This window comes from Trichechus manatus, unplaced genomic scaffold (assembly GCF_000243295.1).
Source record: "Trichechus manatus latirostris isolate Lorelei unplaced genomic scaffold, TriManLat1.0 scaffold00006, whole genome shotgun sequence".
In the NCBI taxonomy this organism is placed as follows: Eukaryota; Metazoa; Chordata; class Mammalia; order Sirenia; family Trichechidae; genus Trichechus; species Trichechus manatus.
The window spans coordinates 2,958,319-2,975,522 of NW_004443942.1; the positions used below are offsets into that span (position 1 = coordinate 2,958,319).

At 38.8% G+C, this 17,204-nt stretch overlaps 1 protein-coding gene across 2 annotated transcripts; it reads right to left on the reverse strand.

Moving 5' to 3' along the window:
• Positions 1 to 9,743: 9,743 nt before the first annotated feature.
• On the reverse strand, positions 9,744 to 14,989 carry ZBED5 (zinc finger BED-type containing 5). 2 transcript variants are annotated; one of them, XM_023737247.1, is made up of 2 exons: positions 13,215 to 14,989; positions 9,744 to 12,130 (listed from the first exon to the last, which is right to left on the reverse strand). In XM_023737247.1, exon 2 carries the CDS (start codon positions 11,987 to 11,989, stop codon positions 9,908 to 9,910), a length of 2,082 nt encoding a protein of 693 aa, XP_023593015.1. In that variant the 5' UTR covers positions 11,990 to 12,130; positions 13,215 to 14,989; the 3' UTR covers positions 9,744 to 9,907. The 2 variants fall into 2 exon arrangements, with proteins under 2 accessions (XP_023593015.1, XP_023593014.1); XM_023737246.1 differs by having other exon boundaries at positions 9,841 to 13,330; positions 14,803 to 14,989.
• Between the last annotated feature and the right edge of the window lie 2,215 nt (positions 14,990 to 17,204).

The window sequence follows — 17,204 nt, forward strand, 5'->3', positions numbered from 1 at the left end:
CCTGGATTCCTGACCTACAGAAACTGTGAAGTAATAAGTGTTGTTTTTTAAACCACCAAGTTTTGATGTAATCTGTTACACAGTAAAGGACTAATACAGAGTCTTAGTTTCCTTATCTTTAAAATGGGGTTGATATCCTACCTCACAAGATTGTTATCACAGTTAAAATGAAATAATGAATATAAACCATCTTGCATCTAACAATTATCAAAACAAAAAAAAAAAGTAATTATTATTAACTCAAGTCCACTGAGGAAGTATTATAAAGTTGTTGATATTAAAATAGTAATTTGTAATAATGCTATAGCATGTTATACACTGATTTGACACAAATTATCTTATTTGACCCTCAGAATAGGGCTATAAGACAGGGAATAAAACATTGTTCTTTTACAGATTAGGAAATTGAGGGTCAAAGAACTTACATGATTTATTCAAGTTTCCACAACGGAGCTGCAAACCTAGTCTTTTTCCTGCCATTACTATGTTGATATTCAACACTTATTTAATAAACACCTATTAGGTGTCAGGCATTATTTCAGGTCCTGGGACTATAGAGGTAGATAAGAAAGCCAAGTCCCTGCCTTCATGGAACTTAAATTCATTCTCTCTTATACTCTATAAAATTAGAAATAAGAATCTAAGCTTTTCATTAATTAAATCCTTGTTTAGCCTGGATTAATGTTTTTTAGTATGACTTGGAAATAGTGCTTACTTTATCATCACTTTTGACTGTCCTGATTCCAGAGTTCTTTTCACTGGATACAAGGCAGAGACGTGGTTGTGTGTTTCAGTATTTCACTGGCTCAATACCAGATAGCTGCTCCATACACATATCAAATAATTCTTCATTGATTTTGATAACACGGTTTGTATCTTGAACTCCAGGCCTTTGTTTCATAAACTCTACTCATTTCTCATCTTCTGGCTTAAAGTTAGGCCGATGAAAATCTGCCTTTTTCCTTGAGTACAGATTCAAGCAGAAATGGAACCAGGTAGTTTAGTGGTACTCTACAATTTTAAGGAGTGCTGGACTTATTTGATGCTTGCAGGAACAATGTGAGCACTTCGTAACTAGCAGTCAATTTAATGTGAAAATAGTAAGATTCAGAACTTCAAGCCCACCAAAGACTATAGTTCTATATTGTATTTGACTGGATACTGAAAGCCTGACAGTATCTTGTTTTCTAGAAGTACACAGTTTGCCTATCAGAAAAAATTTTTTTTTCCAAAGACTTTCTGAAAAGGGATGTTGGCTTAGTTCCTGATGACAGTTGTCTGGCTGAATTATAGTGCTTTGATAGACCATACACATACTTAAAAGCAGGGACGGGTACTTGAATAGCAAATTGTTGTTAACAGATGTATTTTAGAGCCATCTTTACGCTAATTCTTAAAATTAGTGCTTGGTTGAGAAGAAAATTATGAATGAATGTTGCTGAATCGATCTAGGAAAAAGCTTTTTAAGGACTTCAAAAGCATGTGAGGCTTTGACAATATTTCACAACTTTTTACTTCTTATAGTATAAGGGGTGATATCTAACCTTTTCATTTATACAGCCGGAATAGTAAAAATCACACTTTGTACTTTAAAGGCCCTTCTCTAAAACAAAACCAAACACAGTACTTCATAAGTGTTAAGCAATTAATTCTCCCATAGCTGTAACATGGTTGTATAGCCTACAACAGAATTAATTGCCTAATACATATAAGTTATTCTGAAAATGGGCATCCAGAGTAATTTTTAAAATGTTTTAGTAGCATAGAGAAAAACCGTGGAAAAAATCTTTATTCTTGTTATTGCCAAGTCAACCCACTGCTGTATCATCCAAACCAGGGCTCCCCTTACATATTTTGGGAAGGGAGCGAGGGGCTTCTTTATATGAGTCTTGAAATCATCTGGTGAGGGAGTTATGAAAATCATTCCAACAGTGAAATTCCTAAGGATGAGTCCCCTTTGCTCCTATAAAAAAACCCCACAGAACAAAAAGCAGTTGTCAGCAAGTCAACTCCAACTCATGGCGACCTCCCTTGTGTCAGAGTAGAACTGTGCTCTGTAGGGTTTTCCATGCTGATTTTTTAGAAGTAGATCCTCAGGCCTTCCTTCCAAGGCACCTCTGGGTAGACTTGAATCGCCAACTTTTCAGTTAGCAGCCAAGCATGTTAATCATTTGCACGATCCAGGGACTCCCTTTGCTCCTCTACCCACTAAGAATTCTGGGAATCTTCTTTCCAGAGGGAGAAGGTTAGGGTTAGGAAGAGTTGTGGCAGCATAAAGGACGTGGTGGTAGCTGCCAACCTGGAGCTACTAGATGAGGTTTCGAGATTCAACATTCATCTCTTAACTCAGTAAAAAAGCACACTGAGAGTCAAATCTGGGCATTTTTATAGATCAGAGACCTTTGTGATTAATGCCCTGCATTTCTCTATGACAAAAGGTAACACTATCAAATATTATAACAGAACCTTATATGATGGTTTATGATTGAAATTCTTGTCTTATTCATAACTATTCTTCTCTTCTGCATGCTCCCAAATTTGGATAGTTGTCTAATTTAACAGTAAAACAAGGAGCCTACCATGGTGGTATATAAAATGAAAAGAGGACCAAAGTATGATCCCTGCTTTTTAAATAGAAAACCATTCAATTAAAATGTATTTTCCAAAGTGTGGTACCTAAAGTTCTGGGTTTCACACACCATGAAGTTCTCAGTGTTATCTAAACTTTGAGCTCTTCAAAAGACAGACAGAAAGGATCCTATGTGGGTGGACATTTTATCTAAGGATATAATGAAGGTCTAAGGAGCCCTGGTGATACAGTAGTTAAGAGCTTGGCTGCTAACTAAAAGGTCAGCAGTTCGAATCCACCAGCTTCTCCCTGGAAACCCTATGGGGCAGTTCTACTCTGTCCTATAGGGTCGCTGAGTTGGAATCTACTCGATGGCAATAGGTTTTTTTTTTAATGGGTCTGAAATACCCATTATAATAGCTTCTCCTCAATGCCCTTATACATTTCCAAAAACCCCTTTGAGGTGGCAACCTAACACCCAACCCTTTCCTCTGTTTTGAGAACCACAATGAATTCCCATTGTCCTTGTAATAAACTCTATAATAAACTCAAGCATTATTGGCCTATGAGACTCTAACGAATCTGGCCCCCTCCTATCTCTTTGACAAGTCTACCATGCTCATGATGTTCTCTTTATTCCAGCCATATTAGTCTTTCTATCCCCCCAACACACCAAGCTCTTCCCTGCATCAGGGTGTTTGTTTGCACTTGCTTTCCCTTCATTTGGAATGTTCTTCCCCGTTTGGCTCCTTCTCATCACACAAGGCTCAGCTCAAAAGTCACTTTCTTGGAAAGACCTTCTCAGATCACTCTCAGTTAACACCCTCCTCATTACTCTGACATTATCCTATTTTCTTCACAGCACTTAAAACTGCCTACAATTAATACATAACTTAATAGTTTATTGTCTCTTCTCTCCCACTAGAATGTAAATTCTTTAAGCAGAGACACCTTTACTCCCTTTCCTGTTTCTTGGTGTTATTATGGATTTAGTTTGATATTTCTTCAGCATGTCTGGAATTTTAGGAAGGCAGACAAATGCAGGCGTTTAGATCACCACCTTAAACCTGAAGATCCAGCTTGACTAAGGAGAGGTTTACTGTGCTCAAAAGTATTTGTCAAAAAAGTCATGCCAACGGTGGTGTGTTTGGCAGATTTTACCTTGTCAACACATAACTGTTCTGACAAGGGGTTAAAAAATCCTCCAGGACACTTGTTTACAACTTCAACAGAGGACTACTCAAACTATTTCTGACTGATAACTTCCCCTGCAAGACATTACGACTTCAGCCATTTTTTTTATTCCATCATCTTTGTCAGGGTCCAAGCAAGTTAAAGAGCTTCGTCTTCAAGATTAATTTTTTTTAATTGTACTTCAGGTGAAGGCTTACAGAACAAATAGTTTCTCATGAAACAGTAGTACACATGTTGTTTTATGACATTGGTTAACAACCCCACAACATATCAACAATCCTCTAACTTCTCAACCTTTTTTTTTGGTGAAAACACACATAGCCAAAGATATACCATCTCAAAAATTTCTACATGCACAGTTCAGTGACATTGACTACGCTCTTCCAATTGTGCTGTTATTCTCACTTAAGATGAAGGCTTACAGAACAAAATAGTTTCTCATTTAACAGTTACTATAAATGTTGCCCTATGACAATGGTTAACAATCTCACAACACATCAACAATATCCTTACTCAACCCTGGCTTCCCTATCACCAACTTCCTTGTCCCCTTCTGCCTTCTGGCCCTTGTCACTGGACTCCTGTACCTCGTTAGTCTCATTTTACGGGGCTGTCCACTCCCAGGCTGAACAGTGAACCTCAGAGGTAACTTCCCCACTGAGCTAAAAGGGTGTCTGGGGGCCATACTCTCGAGGTTTCTCCAGTCTCCTTTAGGCCAGTAAATCTGGTCTTTTTTTTTGTGAGTTAGAATTATGCTCTACATCCTTCTCCAGCTCTGTCCAGAACCCTCTGTTTTGATCCTGGTCAGAGCAGTCAGTGGTGGTAGTCGGGCACCATCTAGCTGTACTGGACTCAGTCCGGTGGAGGCCTTGGTAGCTGTGGACAATTAGTCCTTCGGACTAATCTTTTCCTTGTATCCTATTCTCTTCATTCTCCCTTGCTCCCGAAGGGATGAGACCAGTGGAGTATCTTAGATGGCCGCTCACAGGCTTTTAAGACCCCAGACACTACTCACCAAAGTAGAATGCAGAGCAAGATTAGTTTTTAATATTGATTATATACCTGATTCATGACTAGATCAGCCTAATAAAATCTATTGTAAGACTGCCCCACTAACAGAAATAAAATGGTATTTGATGATATCCAATGTCAATACATGTAACAAATTAGCTTCTGGTCTACATTATTAGTAGCACAGTTATGAATGATAATACTATGGTAGATGACTGAATAACCAGAGACCAGACTATCTTAGATGAGATGGCACTCATCTCATTATTGCAGCTAAGTTAACAAAACCTTTTAAAGTTTTATATTGCTTTCCCTCTGGGACTATACTAAAGATGATTCTGTCTGTGGTAATAAGAGAGCCCACCTTAAACTGGCTCAAACAAGAAAGGCATTTATGGGCCTAGGTAACAAAAACTTAAAGGCAGAGTACTAATCAAGTGTGGTTGAGTCAGGAGTCTGATTTCATTTCTCACTAATTTTTTGGCTCTGCTCTCCTGTATGTGTTGGCTCTCCAAGCTGGCAGCTAGAGAACTGCGGCAATTCCAGGTCTCACTTGTATGCAGGATACTTTATCTGTTCTTCTTAAGAACGAGGAAACATCTTCTCAAAGCCCCCGTAATTTTGCTCTTGCTTTTCACTGGCTTGAATTGGGTCACCTGTTATTCCTGAACCAATTTGTGGCCAGAGTAATATTACGCCTTCGTTGGCTTAGATCTAGATTCCCCAACAATTTTTATAAAGGCAATGACGTTGCACTCACCAGTGTTTTTCAAACAGTGGGTCATGACCCAAGAATGGATCATGAAATTAATTTGTGGGTCCCAAACATCATTTAAAATATTAAATGGAATACATACAGTTTGAGACTGCACTATAAAGTGGTTAGTGTTGTTCTGTGACACTTTGGTGTACACATACACATCTGGATCACAATGTAAAATCTATTTTTATTGTGGGTTGCAGCCAAAAAAACATTTGAGAACTACGGTCTTAGACAAAACAAGCTGGAGACGGGATAGCTTACTCTTAAGCACACAGATTATGTAGGGGAAGAATGGATGCCTCAAGAAAATAAGGGTACAGTTTGGGAGAGGAAAATAGGTACTAGAGAGATGGCCAACAATTTCCACTGCAGCCAGCCTAACACTTTGTAATTACAATTTAATCTACACTGAATTCCAACACAGTCATAACCAAACATCTTATGTCTCCTCCCATCTTTTCTAAATTTCAAAGTACATCTTCCGCCCCAAAAACCACTTTATTCCTTTCATTAAGTATACACAATTGGACAATTAATAAATTTTATCATTTGGTTGGTAGAAAGTATTATGGTAAACAACTGCTTGAAAAAACTTGACTTCTAAGAAAAAACCTCATATATAGGTATTTCAAATAACTGAATACATTCTATCATCTTAATTTTTATTTAGAGGTTTAAAATTTGATCATATCTGATAAAGATTTTAGGCTCATTCTAGTTCAACCTCACTCATATAATAAAACAAGAAACTAATGCCTACAAAGGAGGATGAACTTATCTAAGGCAGTTAATTAGTTGCAGAACATAAATCTCTCGACTTACTTCGGAATTCTTTCCACTGTACTAATTAACAGTGCAGTTATACCAACTTAAAAAATGAAAGTAGATAACAAACATGCATAAGTTCCAGAGGCACCTAGATTTACATAGCTGATGGGTTCTTTCAAGAGTTGTAGGTGAGTTATACCTTGGGGAGTAAAATCACATTTTTAATGCAACAAGTGAGTTTATTATTTAAAGAAATGATGCTTTTTAAGTCTTTGAAAGGCAAAGACTAGTTACTGCCTTATCTAAGTGAGGCCAAGGATTTTAAAGCTAATTTTCATGTTATAGTACAAATTTTATTTCACCTAATAACTTAGTAACTCACTTTTTGAGCTAGGAAATTTAAGTTCTATGAATGGCTCAGAAGAAGTAGAAGTCTTAGCTACAAAGAGTTTATAATTTATGGTAAGACTGATCTGAAACAATCCTCATTAAGAAATCAAGGTAATTTCAATTACTTGAAACATAGGAACTAAAAGTGGGGAAGTCCTTTTGAGTTGGACACGTAAGAGGAACTTTCCTTTTCATACACAGGAAAAAGGGTAGCTGTCATTTGAGGGTACCATGAAAATAACACTTAGTCCTCAAATATCTTAAGTGAAACACCACTCCTTTCTTCCTTAAAGAGTTTACTTTTGTTTTTGTAAGAGGCTCACCTCTAGCTCTACCAATGCTGCCTCTAGTATGGGGAGCCTTAGGGATGCAATGGCAGAATGAAAACCAAAGGGCTTTGGAAGTACACAAGAAAGAGAGGCTCACAGTGCTCAAGACTTAGCTTGGTTTGCTTTGGTTTTATTTAAGGAATGGGCCCATTCTGAAGGGTAGGTAGGGTTTAAACAAAGGAAAAGAATCTTCTCTTTTGGGATTCAGTCATGGTTCTTGCAACTACAGGTTAGGACAACCTAGAAGTTGCTGCCTGGAACTACACTTGCTTATCGTCAAGCAGGTACCAAAACCACCTCCAGATGCTGAAAGTTATTTTCACTAGTCATCCATTGTTGCTATAGGTTAATCTGATAGGTTTTAGAGCAGGTGCGCAGTCAGTATCAAGAACCAAGAAAAAGTTGGGTAGGGTCAGAATTAAGGAGGATAGCAGCAGACAGCAGGATCCCCAGTAAATGCAGGAAACTAGACTCTCAGAGGAGGTTGGAGGACAAGGATTGGAAAGCAAGAGAGGTCTCACATCTCAAGAGGCTGACATCCTGGGCAGATGACCTAATAAAGGGTCAGGTTCAGGAATCACATAATGAGTCTAGCTATCAGACTTTAGGTATAAGTCAGATACAGATATTTTAACATTGTACACGCTTCTCAAACTAGGGTACATTTAATTATGGGATTAGTTGACTGTTTCACGTGTAAGAAATTACGACGCATCTTTTTGGAGAATTTTACTTGATAGCAATTTTAATCTGTATTTTTATATTAAAATAAGCAGCACTCAGTCTTTGAAGCAGACTTCCAATTTTGGAAGACTTCTGAAAACACAAGATTTCAAAACAATGTCCAGATTTTAGTAGGGAGTTTTAGGCTATACTCCCAAATCACTGTCTTGATGCTCTTAGGAAAAGTTTGAAAGGCAGTTACTAGACAAGGTATGGTCTTTGGAAAAGAACCATTTTAAATTAAATTCTATTTATTGTGTGATCTCAGGCAAGTCCAACAATTACCTAACCCCACAGAATTGCTGTAGAGATTACTGATAACACACAAAAAATAAACAAAAAAACAAACCTACTGCTGTCTAGTCGATTCCGACTCATAGCGACCTGATAGGACAGAGTAGAATTACCCCATAGTTTCCAAGGAGCGGATGGCGGATTTGAACTGTAGACCTTTTGGTCAGCAGCCATGTTCTTAACTACTGCACCACCAGAACATACAAAGTATATAGTAAAGCACCGGACATAAGAAATACGTGCATAGTTAAGATCACAAATAAGAAAAAGGGTCGGGGGGGAGAGGCTAGAAATCCTTAATTTGCTGCCTTAGGTTAGGATAGGTTCTTATGGACTGGACAGCTGATGACTCACCAGAGAATAAAAAAAACCTCAGACTGAGGAGACAAGTTTAACTAGGACATGGTTGGGTATGAGAGGACACTAATATGTACTGCATACCTATTCCTGATGACCCGCTGTTAATTTTATATATTCTCATTTAATCTTCACAATAACCCTTTAAAGAAGGCGTAATTATAATTTTACAGATAACTGAGGCTAAGGAAGGTTAAATTGTCCAAGGTTAAATAACTAGTAGTAGTGGAGCAGGTACCTCAATCTAGTCACTCTACACTTTGCCTGAGGGGAGGCACTCCTACTCCTCAACATGGAAGATAAGTTTGAATAAGTAACATTAAATAAGTAATAGCTATTTATGGTAGCTCTTGACTACAGGATTGGATTAGCACAACTGAAACATTTAAAGAACAATGAGTTGGTGACCTGTGTTGTGTGATGTGACATAGGAAGAGGAACCTTGGGCAGGAAAGTCAGTCAGAAGTCTTTTATAGTGTTCCAAGAATAAATTGATAGGGATTTCAATTACTGTAATTTTAATCATCTTTAAGTATAGTAAAACATCATTAATTTAGACTAAAGGATATGGAATTTGCAAAAATCTAGACAGGAATTGAGAAAGAAACAAAATCTCTGAAAATTGTTTTTCATACTTCCCTCCTTCTCCCTCAACAGTTCAAACTAAATCAAAGCTGTGACATTCCTCACTGACTTCTGCACGACTGCCACGTTCAATGCTAATCAGAATAACTGCGACAAAACCAAAAAGTGCAGAATTCTGTCCACATACAGAGTATGCAAGCACAAGCCACCACGCCAAGTGAATAGTAGAAAACTTCTACTCCATTTTTGTTGGTCCACCTTCCTCAACATTTATTCCTTTATTGAGCATCTACTTTAGTAATGCCTCGTGCCAGATAATGGAGACACAGCTGGAAAAGACCCTTAAAAACGTTAGTCCAATAATACTGGAGTCATGATACCACCATTAAGTTCAACAGTAGAGACAGACACAAAAGCAAATACAGCGTGACAGGATTAAAATAGAAAGATATAGAGAATGAAAGTATCTACGATAAGTTAAGTCAAAGGGTAGAAAGGTGAAATTTGTCAGGAAGCAAAATGGGAAAGGAATAGTTTTTTGAGACCTGAAAGAATGAAAGTGTGTGATATGTTTAGGGAATGGCAAGAAGTTCCATGTTACTGGGGGGATTCAGGTTACACATGGCTAGAAAGACATAGGGATCAGATCTTGACGAGATATGCTAAGGAACTAGGACATTATCTTGTGCATTTCCTATGGTTATGACCATAGAATCCTTTCAAATTACAATGTAGAGAAGAAATACCAACAATAACACAGTATGTGTTAAGTTTTTGAGTCTCTGGCTTTCTTATAAATCTAAGAAGTATAAAATATTTGAATCATTTTATTTAAAGAAACCTCAAAATACTGGAACTGAAGTAAATCATCTTTTATTTTCATCTTACATTTGGTTATCAAGAGACATGCAAAACCCCCCAATTTTAATGAGAACAGTGTTTTTGTGTCTTTTTATCACATATCCGCTTAATATTAGGTGTAATGTTGCTAAGCCGGATCCGCATATGAGGTGCAGCATCAAGTCTTTTCCTGTATTTTGTTTTTGTTGCAGCATAATATGAAAATCCTGTTTCACACAGGTGCATTGTAGCAAAAGGAAGAAGAACACGAACTGCACGTCTTGCAATGCTTGGATACTCCTGAATTAGGCTACTCCAAAAATCATTTAGTGAAAGTTCACTGAAATTTTGTTTCACTTGAGAATCAGATGTTAAATCAATCAGGCTCTCATAGTCTCGTGCTATTAATGAGACTGGTTTGACAGTTACTGTAAATGGATTCCTAACCCAAGCATTACTGTCATTTGTAACAGGAAAATATTTTAACAGAGTAGATCGCAAGCCCCTTAGATGCTGCACAATGGCACTGCAAATATCTTTATCAACTGTAGAATTAATTTCAGTCAAAAAGTCACTGAGTGTAGGGAAACAATCAAAGTTTTCTTCTTCTACAGATGAGGCCCAAAATTCCAATTTTCTTAACAATGATGACATTTTATCAAATACTGTAAAAACGGTCACATTCTTTCCTTGCATTGACAAATTAACCTCATTTAATTTAGTAAAAATATCTGCAAGATATGCAAGTCTTAGTAGCCAAGATGAATTTGTTAAACAATCAGACAGTCGAAAAGCTGAATCCATGAAAACCAATAGTTCACGACGAAGCTCAAGAAGTCTTACAAGAACTTTACCCCGGGAAAGCCACCTCACTTCTGTATTTAGAAGAAGTGCTGTGTGCTGAGCACCCATTTCTTCACATAAAATTTTTAGTAGTCTGGATTGATGTGGTCGGGCTTTAATATAATTAATGATTTGTACTGCCTGATCTAGCACATTTTTCAGAGATGTAGGCATTATTTTAACTGCCAGCGCATGTCTGTATAATAGGCAGTGACTACTGGTGCTTTCGGGTGCCACGTATTTTATAAGGGTGACAGCCTCAGCTATTTTTCCATCCATTGCCCTAGAAGCATCACTACAAACATCAATACATTTTTCCCACTCGATTTCATGTTTCTGCATAAAACTGTTGATGCAGTTGAATATTTCCGCACCAGTAGCATTACTTTGCAAAGATTCACATAAGAGTAGGTCTTCCTCAATAGACCTATTAAACCTGTAACGAACAAACACAAGTAGCACAGCCAGTCCTGAAACATCAGCTGATTCATCTAACTGCAGTGAAAACCCATCACAAATTTTCAGTCTGCAAACAAGCTCTTCTTCGATGTCAGCAGCTAGATCCTTAATTCGACGTGCAACAGTACTGTTTGATAGCTGTACTGCATCTATTTTTTTACTATATTGTTCATCAAACATCCGCATCACTACATCTTTTGCACATGGCTTGATAAGCAATTCTCCAATAGTATGAGCCTCTCCACTCAGTGCTATATGGTAACTTACGTTGTATGATGCCTCTGTAGCACTTTCATTATCTGTATTGACGATTTTAGGTGCTGCGGGTTTACTATTTTCAGGTGAATCAAGATGTTGCTTGAAAAAGCTTATGTCTTTGTCTTTATATGCAGCATGTTTAGTTTCCAAATGTCTTCGAAGCTTACTAGGGGCTAAAGAGCTATTTGATAAAATTTTCTTACATAACACACACTGAGCATGAGGTGCATCTCTATTTCCAAAGTAAGTAAATCCAAAAGACAAATAACTTTCATCATATTTTCTTCTTTTTGGTTTCTTACTAAATGTTATTTTATTGGAATTAGACATAAATTTGACCCTGGGAAGCTCACTTTCTGACTTTTTAGAAACTGAAGGCTGCAACTGTTCATCTTCACTTTGTAATATTCCAACCTTTTGATCATTTGATTCAGACACAATTTGGTAACAAAAAGATTCTACCTCTTGTTTAAGACTTCCTTCTTTCAGCAACAGATCCGTGGGCAATGAGTTTGTGGTACAAAACATGGTTAATTTAGAATAAACATTGAGTATCTCATATGTGTTGAAATTATAAGACAGGATACATAAAAGACGAGCAATCATCAAAGAGATGATATACAGCAACACATCAGTTAATTTGTAAATGCTGCTTATGCATCAATGCGCAGATGGAACATCTTATGTTCATGAATCAGGTGATCTCTCATGCGACTTCCTGGTACTCTCAGGTATGGCACACCTTTTCTTAAAGGTAGATTATCACATAAAAATAAAAGCTATATGAATGAGTTTAGCAGTCTTAAGCTTAATATTTTAAAATAAACTTTATAAAAAAAACTACTGTTAGCATCAATCTTTTTCTCATAACATTTATTAACTTAGAGAATTATTAATATTCTATAAAACACAATTTGGGAATCATTGGGCTAAGAAATAATGAAGAGTTGAGCATACTTTTAAGGAAGGGACCTTGAGGAACATGCGCTGAGAAATGATAGTGGTTGGCAAACTTTTTCTGTAAAGGGCCAGATAGCAAACATTTTCGGCTTTGTGGGCCATGCAGTCTTTGTCACAACTACTCAAATACATAGTTGTAGTGTAGTAGCAGCCACAGGTAATAAAATAATGGGCATGACTGTGTTCCAATAAAACTTTATTTACAACAAGAGACAGCATGGGCCACAGTTTGCCAACTTTGTTCTATGGTATATAGTATCTTGGAATCGTTTAATTTTCTGATGCCTACTGCCATGAGGTGTATTCACGGTTGATACTACTAAACATCTGAAGGTTCCCTTCAGGGCTAGCAACAATTCTGATGAGCTATATTAAAAACATGTACACAGTTCAAAGTTTTGCAAGATAGGGAAGTCTACTGTATCCTAAATACTATGTCCTGTGTAATACTGTGAAAAATAAACTGTAGACCAAGTTAGCTACTATTTCCCTGGACTTAAAATTACATAAATATTTATATTACCCGTATTAAGACTCATTCAAAGTCATGTATATTTTTAATGGTTACTCTGCATCCCATCATAGCTGAAGACTTAACCAGGACCTAAAGAAAATAAACTCTCATCTTAACAAATTTATGCTTCATATAATAAAAAAAAAAAGCATAATTAAGAGGAAGATTAATGCAAATTTAAGAACCTTTAAAGAATACTATCAGCTTTATATATTAGGGCATACAAATTCAGTATCTTTCCAAATACAGCTACTTTTGATTTAAACTTAATGATCTGGCTAGAGTAAGCTTTGTGTATTCTCACGTTAGATCTTGAATCAAAATGGTTCTCCTATTAACAGCTAGAGCGTAAGATACCTTAAATGAGAAGCACACTCTTCTGCAATCACATTCTCCACCTTGGCAGCTTGAAATGCAGACTCTTCAAAAGAATAAAATTAAGGGATGGGGTGGGAAGGGGAGTAACCAAAAGCCTAGAATGAGAGAAAGCATTAAAATTAGACACTGAGCTAACAAGCAGAACTAACCACAAACCTCTAAGATGACCATTCATTATATTTTAGATTCAGGCAGTGCAACTGATTTTTCACTGCAATGCAGGCATTGGACTGAAATAGAAGATGCCTAACATAGAAAAGATGCTAATATTTTCACCCTTTTTAATACTCTATCAATTTCACTGTTTTGAGATGCATTCCCAATCAATTTCATAGAAATATATTTTTAAAAAACTTTCAAAAACTAAACTGAATTTTTTAAAATACAGTCACATCTTAATGTCTGTAAAACTAAGCACTGAAAGTAATTTAAAATAGAATTGAATCAACATGGAACTGTTACATGAAATACACATTTTGGCTATAACTATTTTGTCCTCTCAGTAACCAATCTCCTAAGATTACTAATGTTTACTTAGTGAACATTGTTTACTACGTGCCAGTAACTGTGCTAAGTAACGCACATAGATTATTTAATCTTCAAAACAAATGTGAGTATCAGGGACTGTTAATAACCCCACTTTAGATATGAACCCAACAAACACAGTGAGGTGAAGTCACCTGCTAAATTAACATAGCTTGTAAATGAAGAACCAAGAACAGAACCCAAAAAGTTTGCAGAGCCCATGCCTAGCTATTACTTGTGTTTTCCTGTCTACTCTTTTAATTCCCCAAGTACTAAAAACAACTAGTACCAAAAGTTGGGCAGTGCAGAAAGAAATGGATTAACAATGGGTTACAACTGCCAGAAAGTCAAGGGTCTAAACTTGGCAGCAACATATACTCTGACTTCCCCATTATTAGGAGCAAAAGAGCAGACTGTCTCTCCACATCCCGATTTGGATTTGGCTAGTGCAACAGAAAACTTCGTGGAGTTACTGGTTCATCAAAAAGATTAGGCGCCCTCTCCCTTGCTGCCAGAGGACACAGCCAAGAAGGAAGCCTTGTTTTCAGGAAGGAGGGCCTCATCCCCACCTCTTCAGAAGGTGTTTCCCCCGAATCTCTCGAGAACAAAGAGTCTGGGTTCCCTTGGGAGTAAAGTTTCCATTCTAATCTCTGAAAGAGGTATGGGGAGGGGGGAACCCTCATCTTTTGTCTCTCCTTGCGGTAAAACTGACAGGTAACAATTTTTTCACCCTCACTCTAAGGCGGTTCCTTCCAGCTTTGAAGGGTCGGGTAGAAATACAGTCCAGGAACTAATAACTACGCAGCAGGTAGTTACGGACCTAAAGCCCTTTTTAAGGCCAGCACCTAAACGCCTTTTTAAATGGTCATCCCGATAAGCAGCCCGGGTCAGCTATGCCTCAACTCCTCCTTGTCCCTGGTGCGCAGTGCCCCGCGGACCGCCACATCTGGGGACAGCGTCCTGTCGGAGCCCACCCTCGCCTCGGACTTCTTCTTCCGCGGGCGGTCGCCTCCGCTAAAAAACACAGGAAAGCGTCTCGCACCCAACGTTATCTTTCTACTTCATCTCCATCAGCGACGGAGAAAAGGTCTTCGTTGCCGTTGAGCTGCAGAGCAGCGCCGCGGTCCCCAGCTAATCCCGCAGCCGCCATTTTAGACAACTCAAGGCAGCGGCCATTTCAGAGCGCACCACTAAGCTGTGGTGGCGGCTCCGCTCCTCACCTTCACCGAGGCCTGAACAGAGTCAAGAGCCAGTCGTCGCGGACTGGAGGGCGGGGGGGGGGGGAGAAGGAGAGGAATGAAAAACAAAACAGAGGAAAGAAGAATTCGGGGACAGGCTGATGCGCTCAAGTCAGGGATATCGCCTATGCCACCTCCATAATGATCCGATTCGCTGCTGGCGCGGTTGCTCGTCTGAAGATATATTTAGCACTCTGGGGCACCCGTACCCTACAGTTGCCAAGAACGGCTCTTCCGCTGCCCAATCAGCGCCGGAGTTGCTCTCCACCACCAATCCGCGCTGAGCAGTGGGGTGGGACCAAGGAAAAGGACCAGGCTCGGTTGAGATGCTGCACAGCTGCAGCGGCTGGACTGAATTCGTGCGAGTTGAGAGGCCGACCCTTTGCCGGCTCTGAGGCGATTGCTTTCTGACTTCCTTGAACCCGCATCAGCTGAAGCACTTGTGTGAAATGCAGATTTTTAGGTGCCATCTGATCGAGTTCGTGATCCTGTTGTTATGGACTGGAATCTATGAATCTGCGTTTTTATAAGCACTGGCGCTTTGCCCTGGCGGGGTTGATTTGTGGGACTAGCAGTGTCCCAAACGCGCACGCAGAGCCTCGGATGCTGGTGCTTCCACGACCTCTTTGTTCCCGGAGGCCGCACCTCAGGCCCAGGTTACACGCCTCCTCTTTTCCTTGTTTTTTCACTGGAGTCTGGGAAGAAAGCTCACTCCCCCCTTGCCCTACCCCGTTGCAAAGGCGTGTCAGGGACCCTCGCTGGCCTCACTAGGCCGGGGTCTGAGGCTGACGCTCGCTGGGGGCGCTGCTCTGGCCCTACCCCACCTCGACGTCTGGGGTGACCCCCAAATGGGGTCCAGAGCCACTGTGAAGGAATATCTAGGGAAAGGTCGTCTCCACGGCGTAAACCAGCCCAATGAAAGAGTGCGCTTCATTTGTCTTTGCACTCTGACTAGTAGCATCTCCTCCGGGTGAACGCCCATTTGCCTGCACCAGACTCCCAGCCGTCTCTGAAATATTTTGCGAGTGGAAGCATTTGGGGGTTTTAAGCCTTAGTTCTCTACCCGCCCCCCTTTTTTAAAAACCTGCACAGAAAAAGGTTGCGAGGGCTGTGTGCTTCCATTTTGTCGTGGAGACCTGGAGTTGGTTTTTCCAAACTGGCGTATCGAAATATACAGTTTTTTTTTGGGGGGGGGGGGGAGGGGAGATTTATTAAAAGTATAGATAGTCTTAAACAGTAAGTTCCGTTGTCTGCAGAATTTTAGCCTTTCGAGGCTCCATAGAAATGGCTAAATGAAAATTGGATCATGTTTTCATGCGCTACCGCTAGTGACAGAAAATTCCCATCTGTGGTCAAAACCAAGAACAGCTTTTTCATTTTTTTCCTTAAATATGCATGACTTCAAGAAGATGCACAATTAAGGCAGATTACTAAGGACTCAAGCTTCTTCCGATATGTAAGCAGATCTCTTATGCGTTGACAGAAGCCTAGACTTCAACACAATTTTCTGGAGGACTGCATCGACGATATCCTAGAACTGATAATAGAAGCCAACATTTGATCCTAAAAGTTTTAAACCAATTTTCAACATCTTCATATCTTTGCCCAATAATAGGCCTCCTGTACGCCCTCATTAGTATTTTTAAATTGTACTTATTAAATCAACTTCATTTGAACTTAATATTTAACCACAAAGGTCGGAATCATTATTTTTAGGAAGGGGAGGGAATTTTACTTGTAGAGCAGAGAGTTTCATTTTGTAATTGCAGAGTTGTCTAGCTTCATAAGACTATTGGGATATCTCATATTTTCATAAGTGTTTTATATTTCAGAAAAACCATTTACATTTATGCTCCCAATTTAGTCTTCACACGTCTGCTTTACAGCTTCATGAATTGGGAAAACCCAAAATATAAAACTGATAGGAAGAATAATGTTTAAATAAATTCAACTAGAGTTTAGGACTTCACCTAGATCCTAAAATCTGAAGAGTCTGATAATTAAAGGACTTGAAACATAAGAACTTTTTCTGTAATCACTTTGTCAATAGATTATTACAGAATGTTGACCGATGAGACAGATAAGAAAGTAAAATGTAAAGGCAATGTAGAACCCTATCAGACCAATAATGATAAAAACCAAATCAAACCTACTGCCGTCAAGTCAAGTCTGACTCATAGCAACCCTGTGAGTCAGAACAATGATA

What these genes read in the sequence shown, in the direction of transcription:
- ZBED5 (XM_023737247.1), bottom strand. Translation starts at nt 11,989, where the DNA reads ATGATTGCTCGTCTTTTATGTATCCTGTCTTATAATTTCAACACATAT.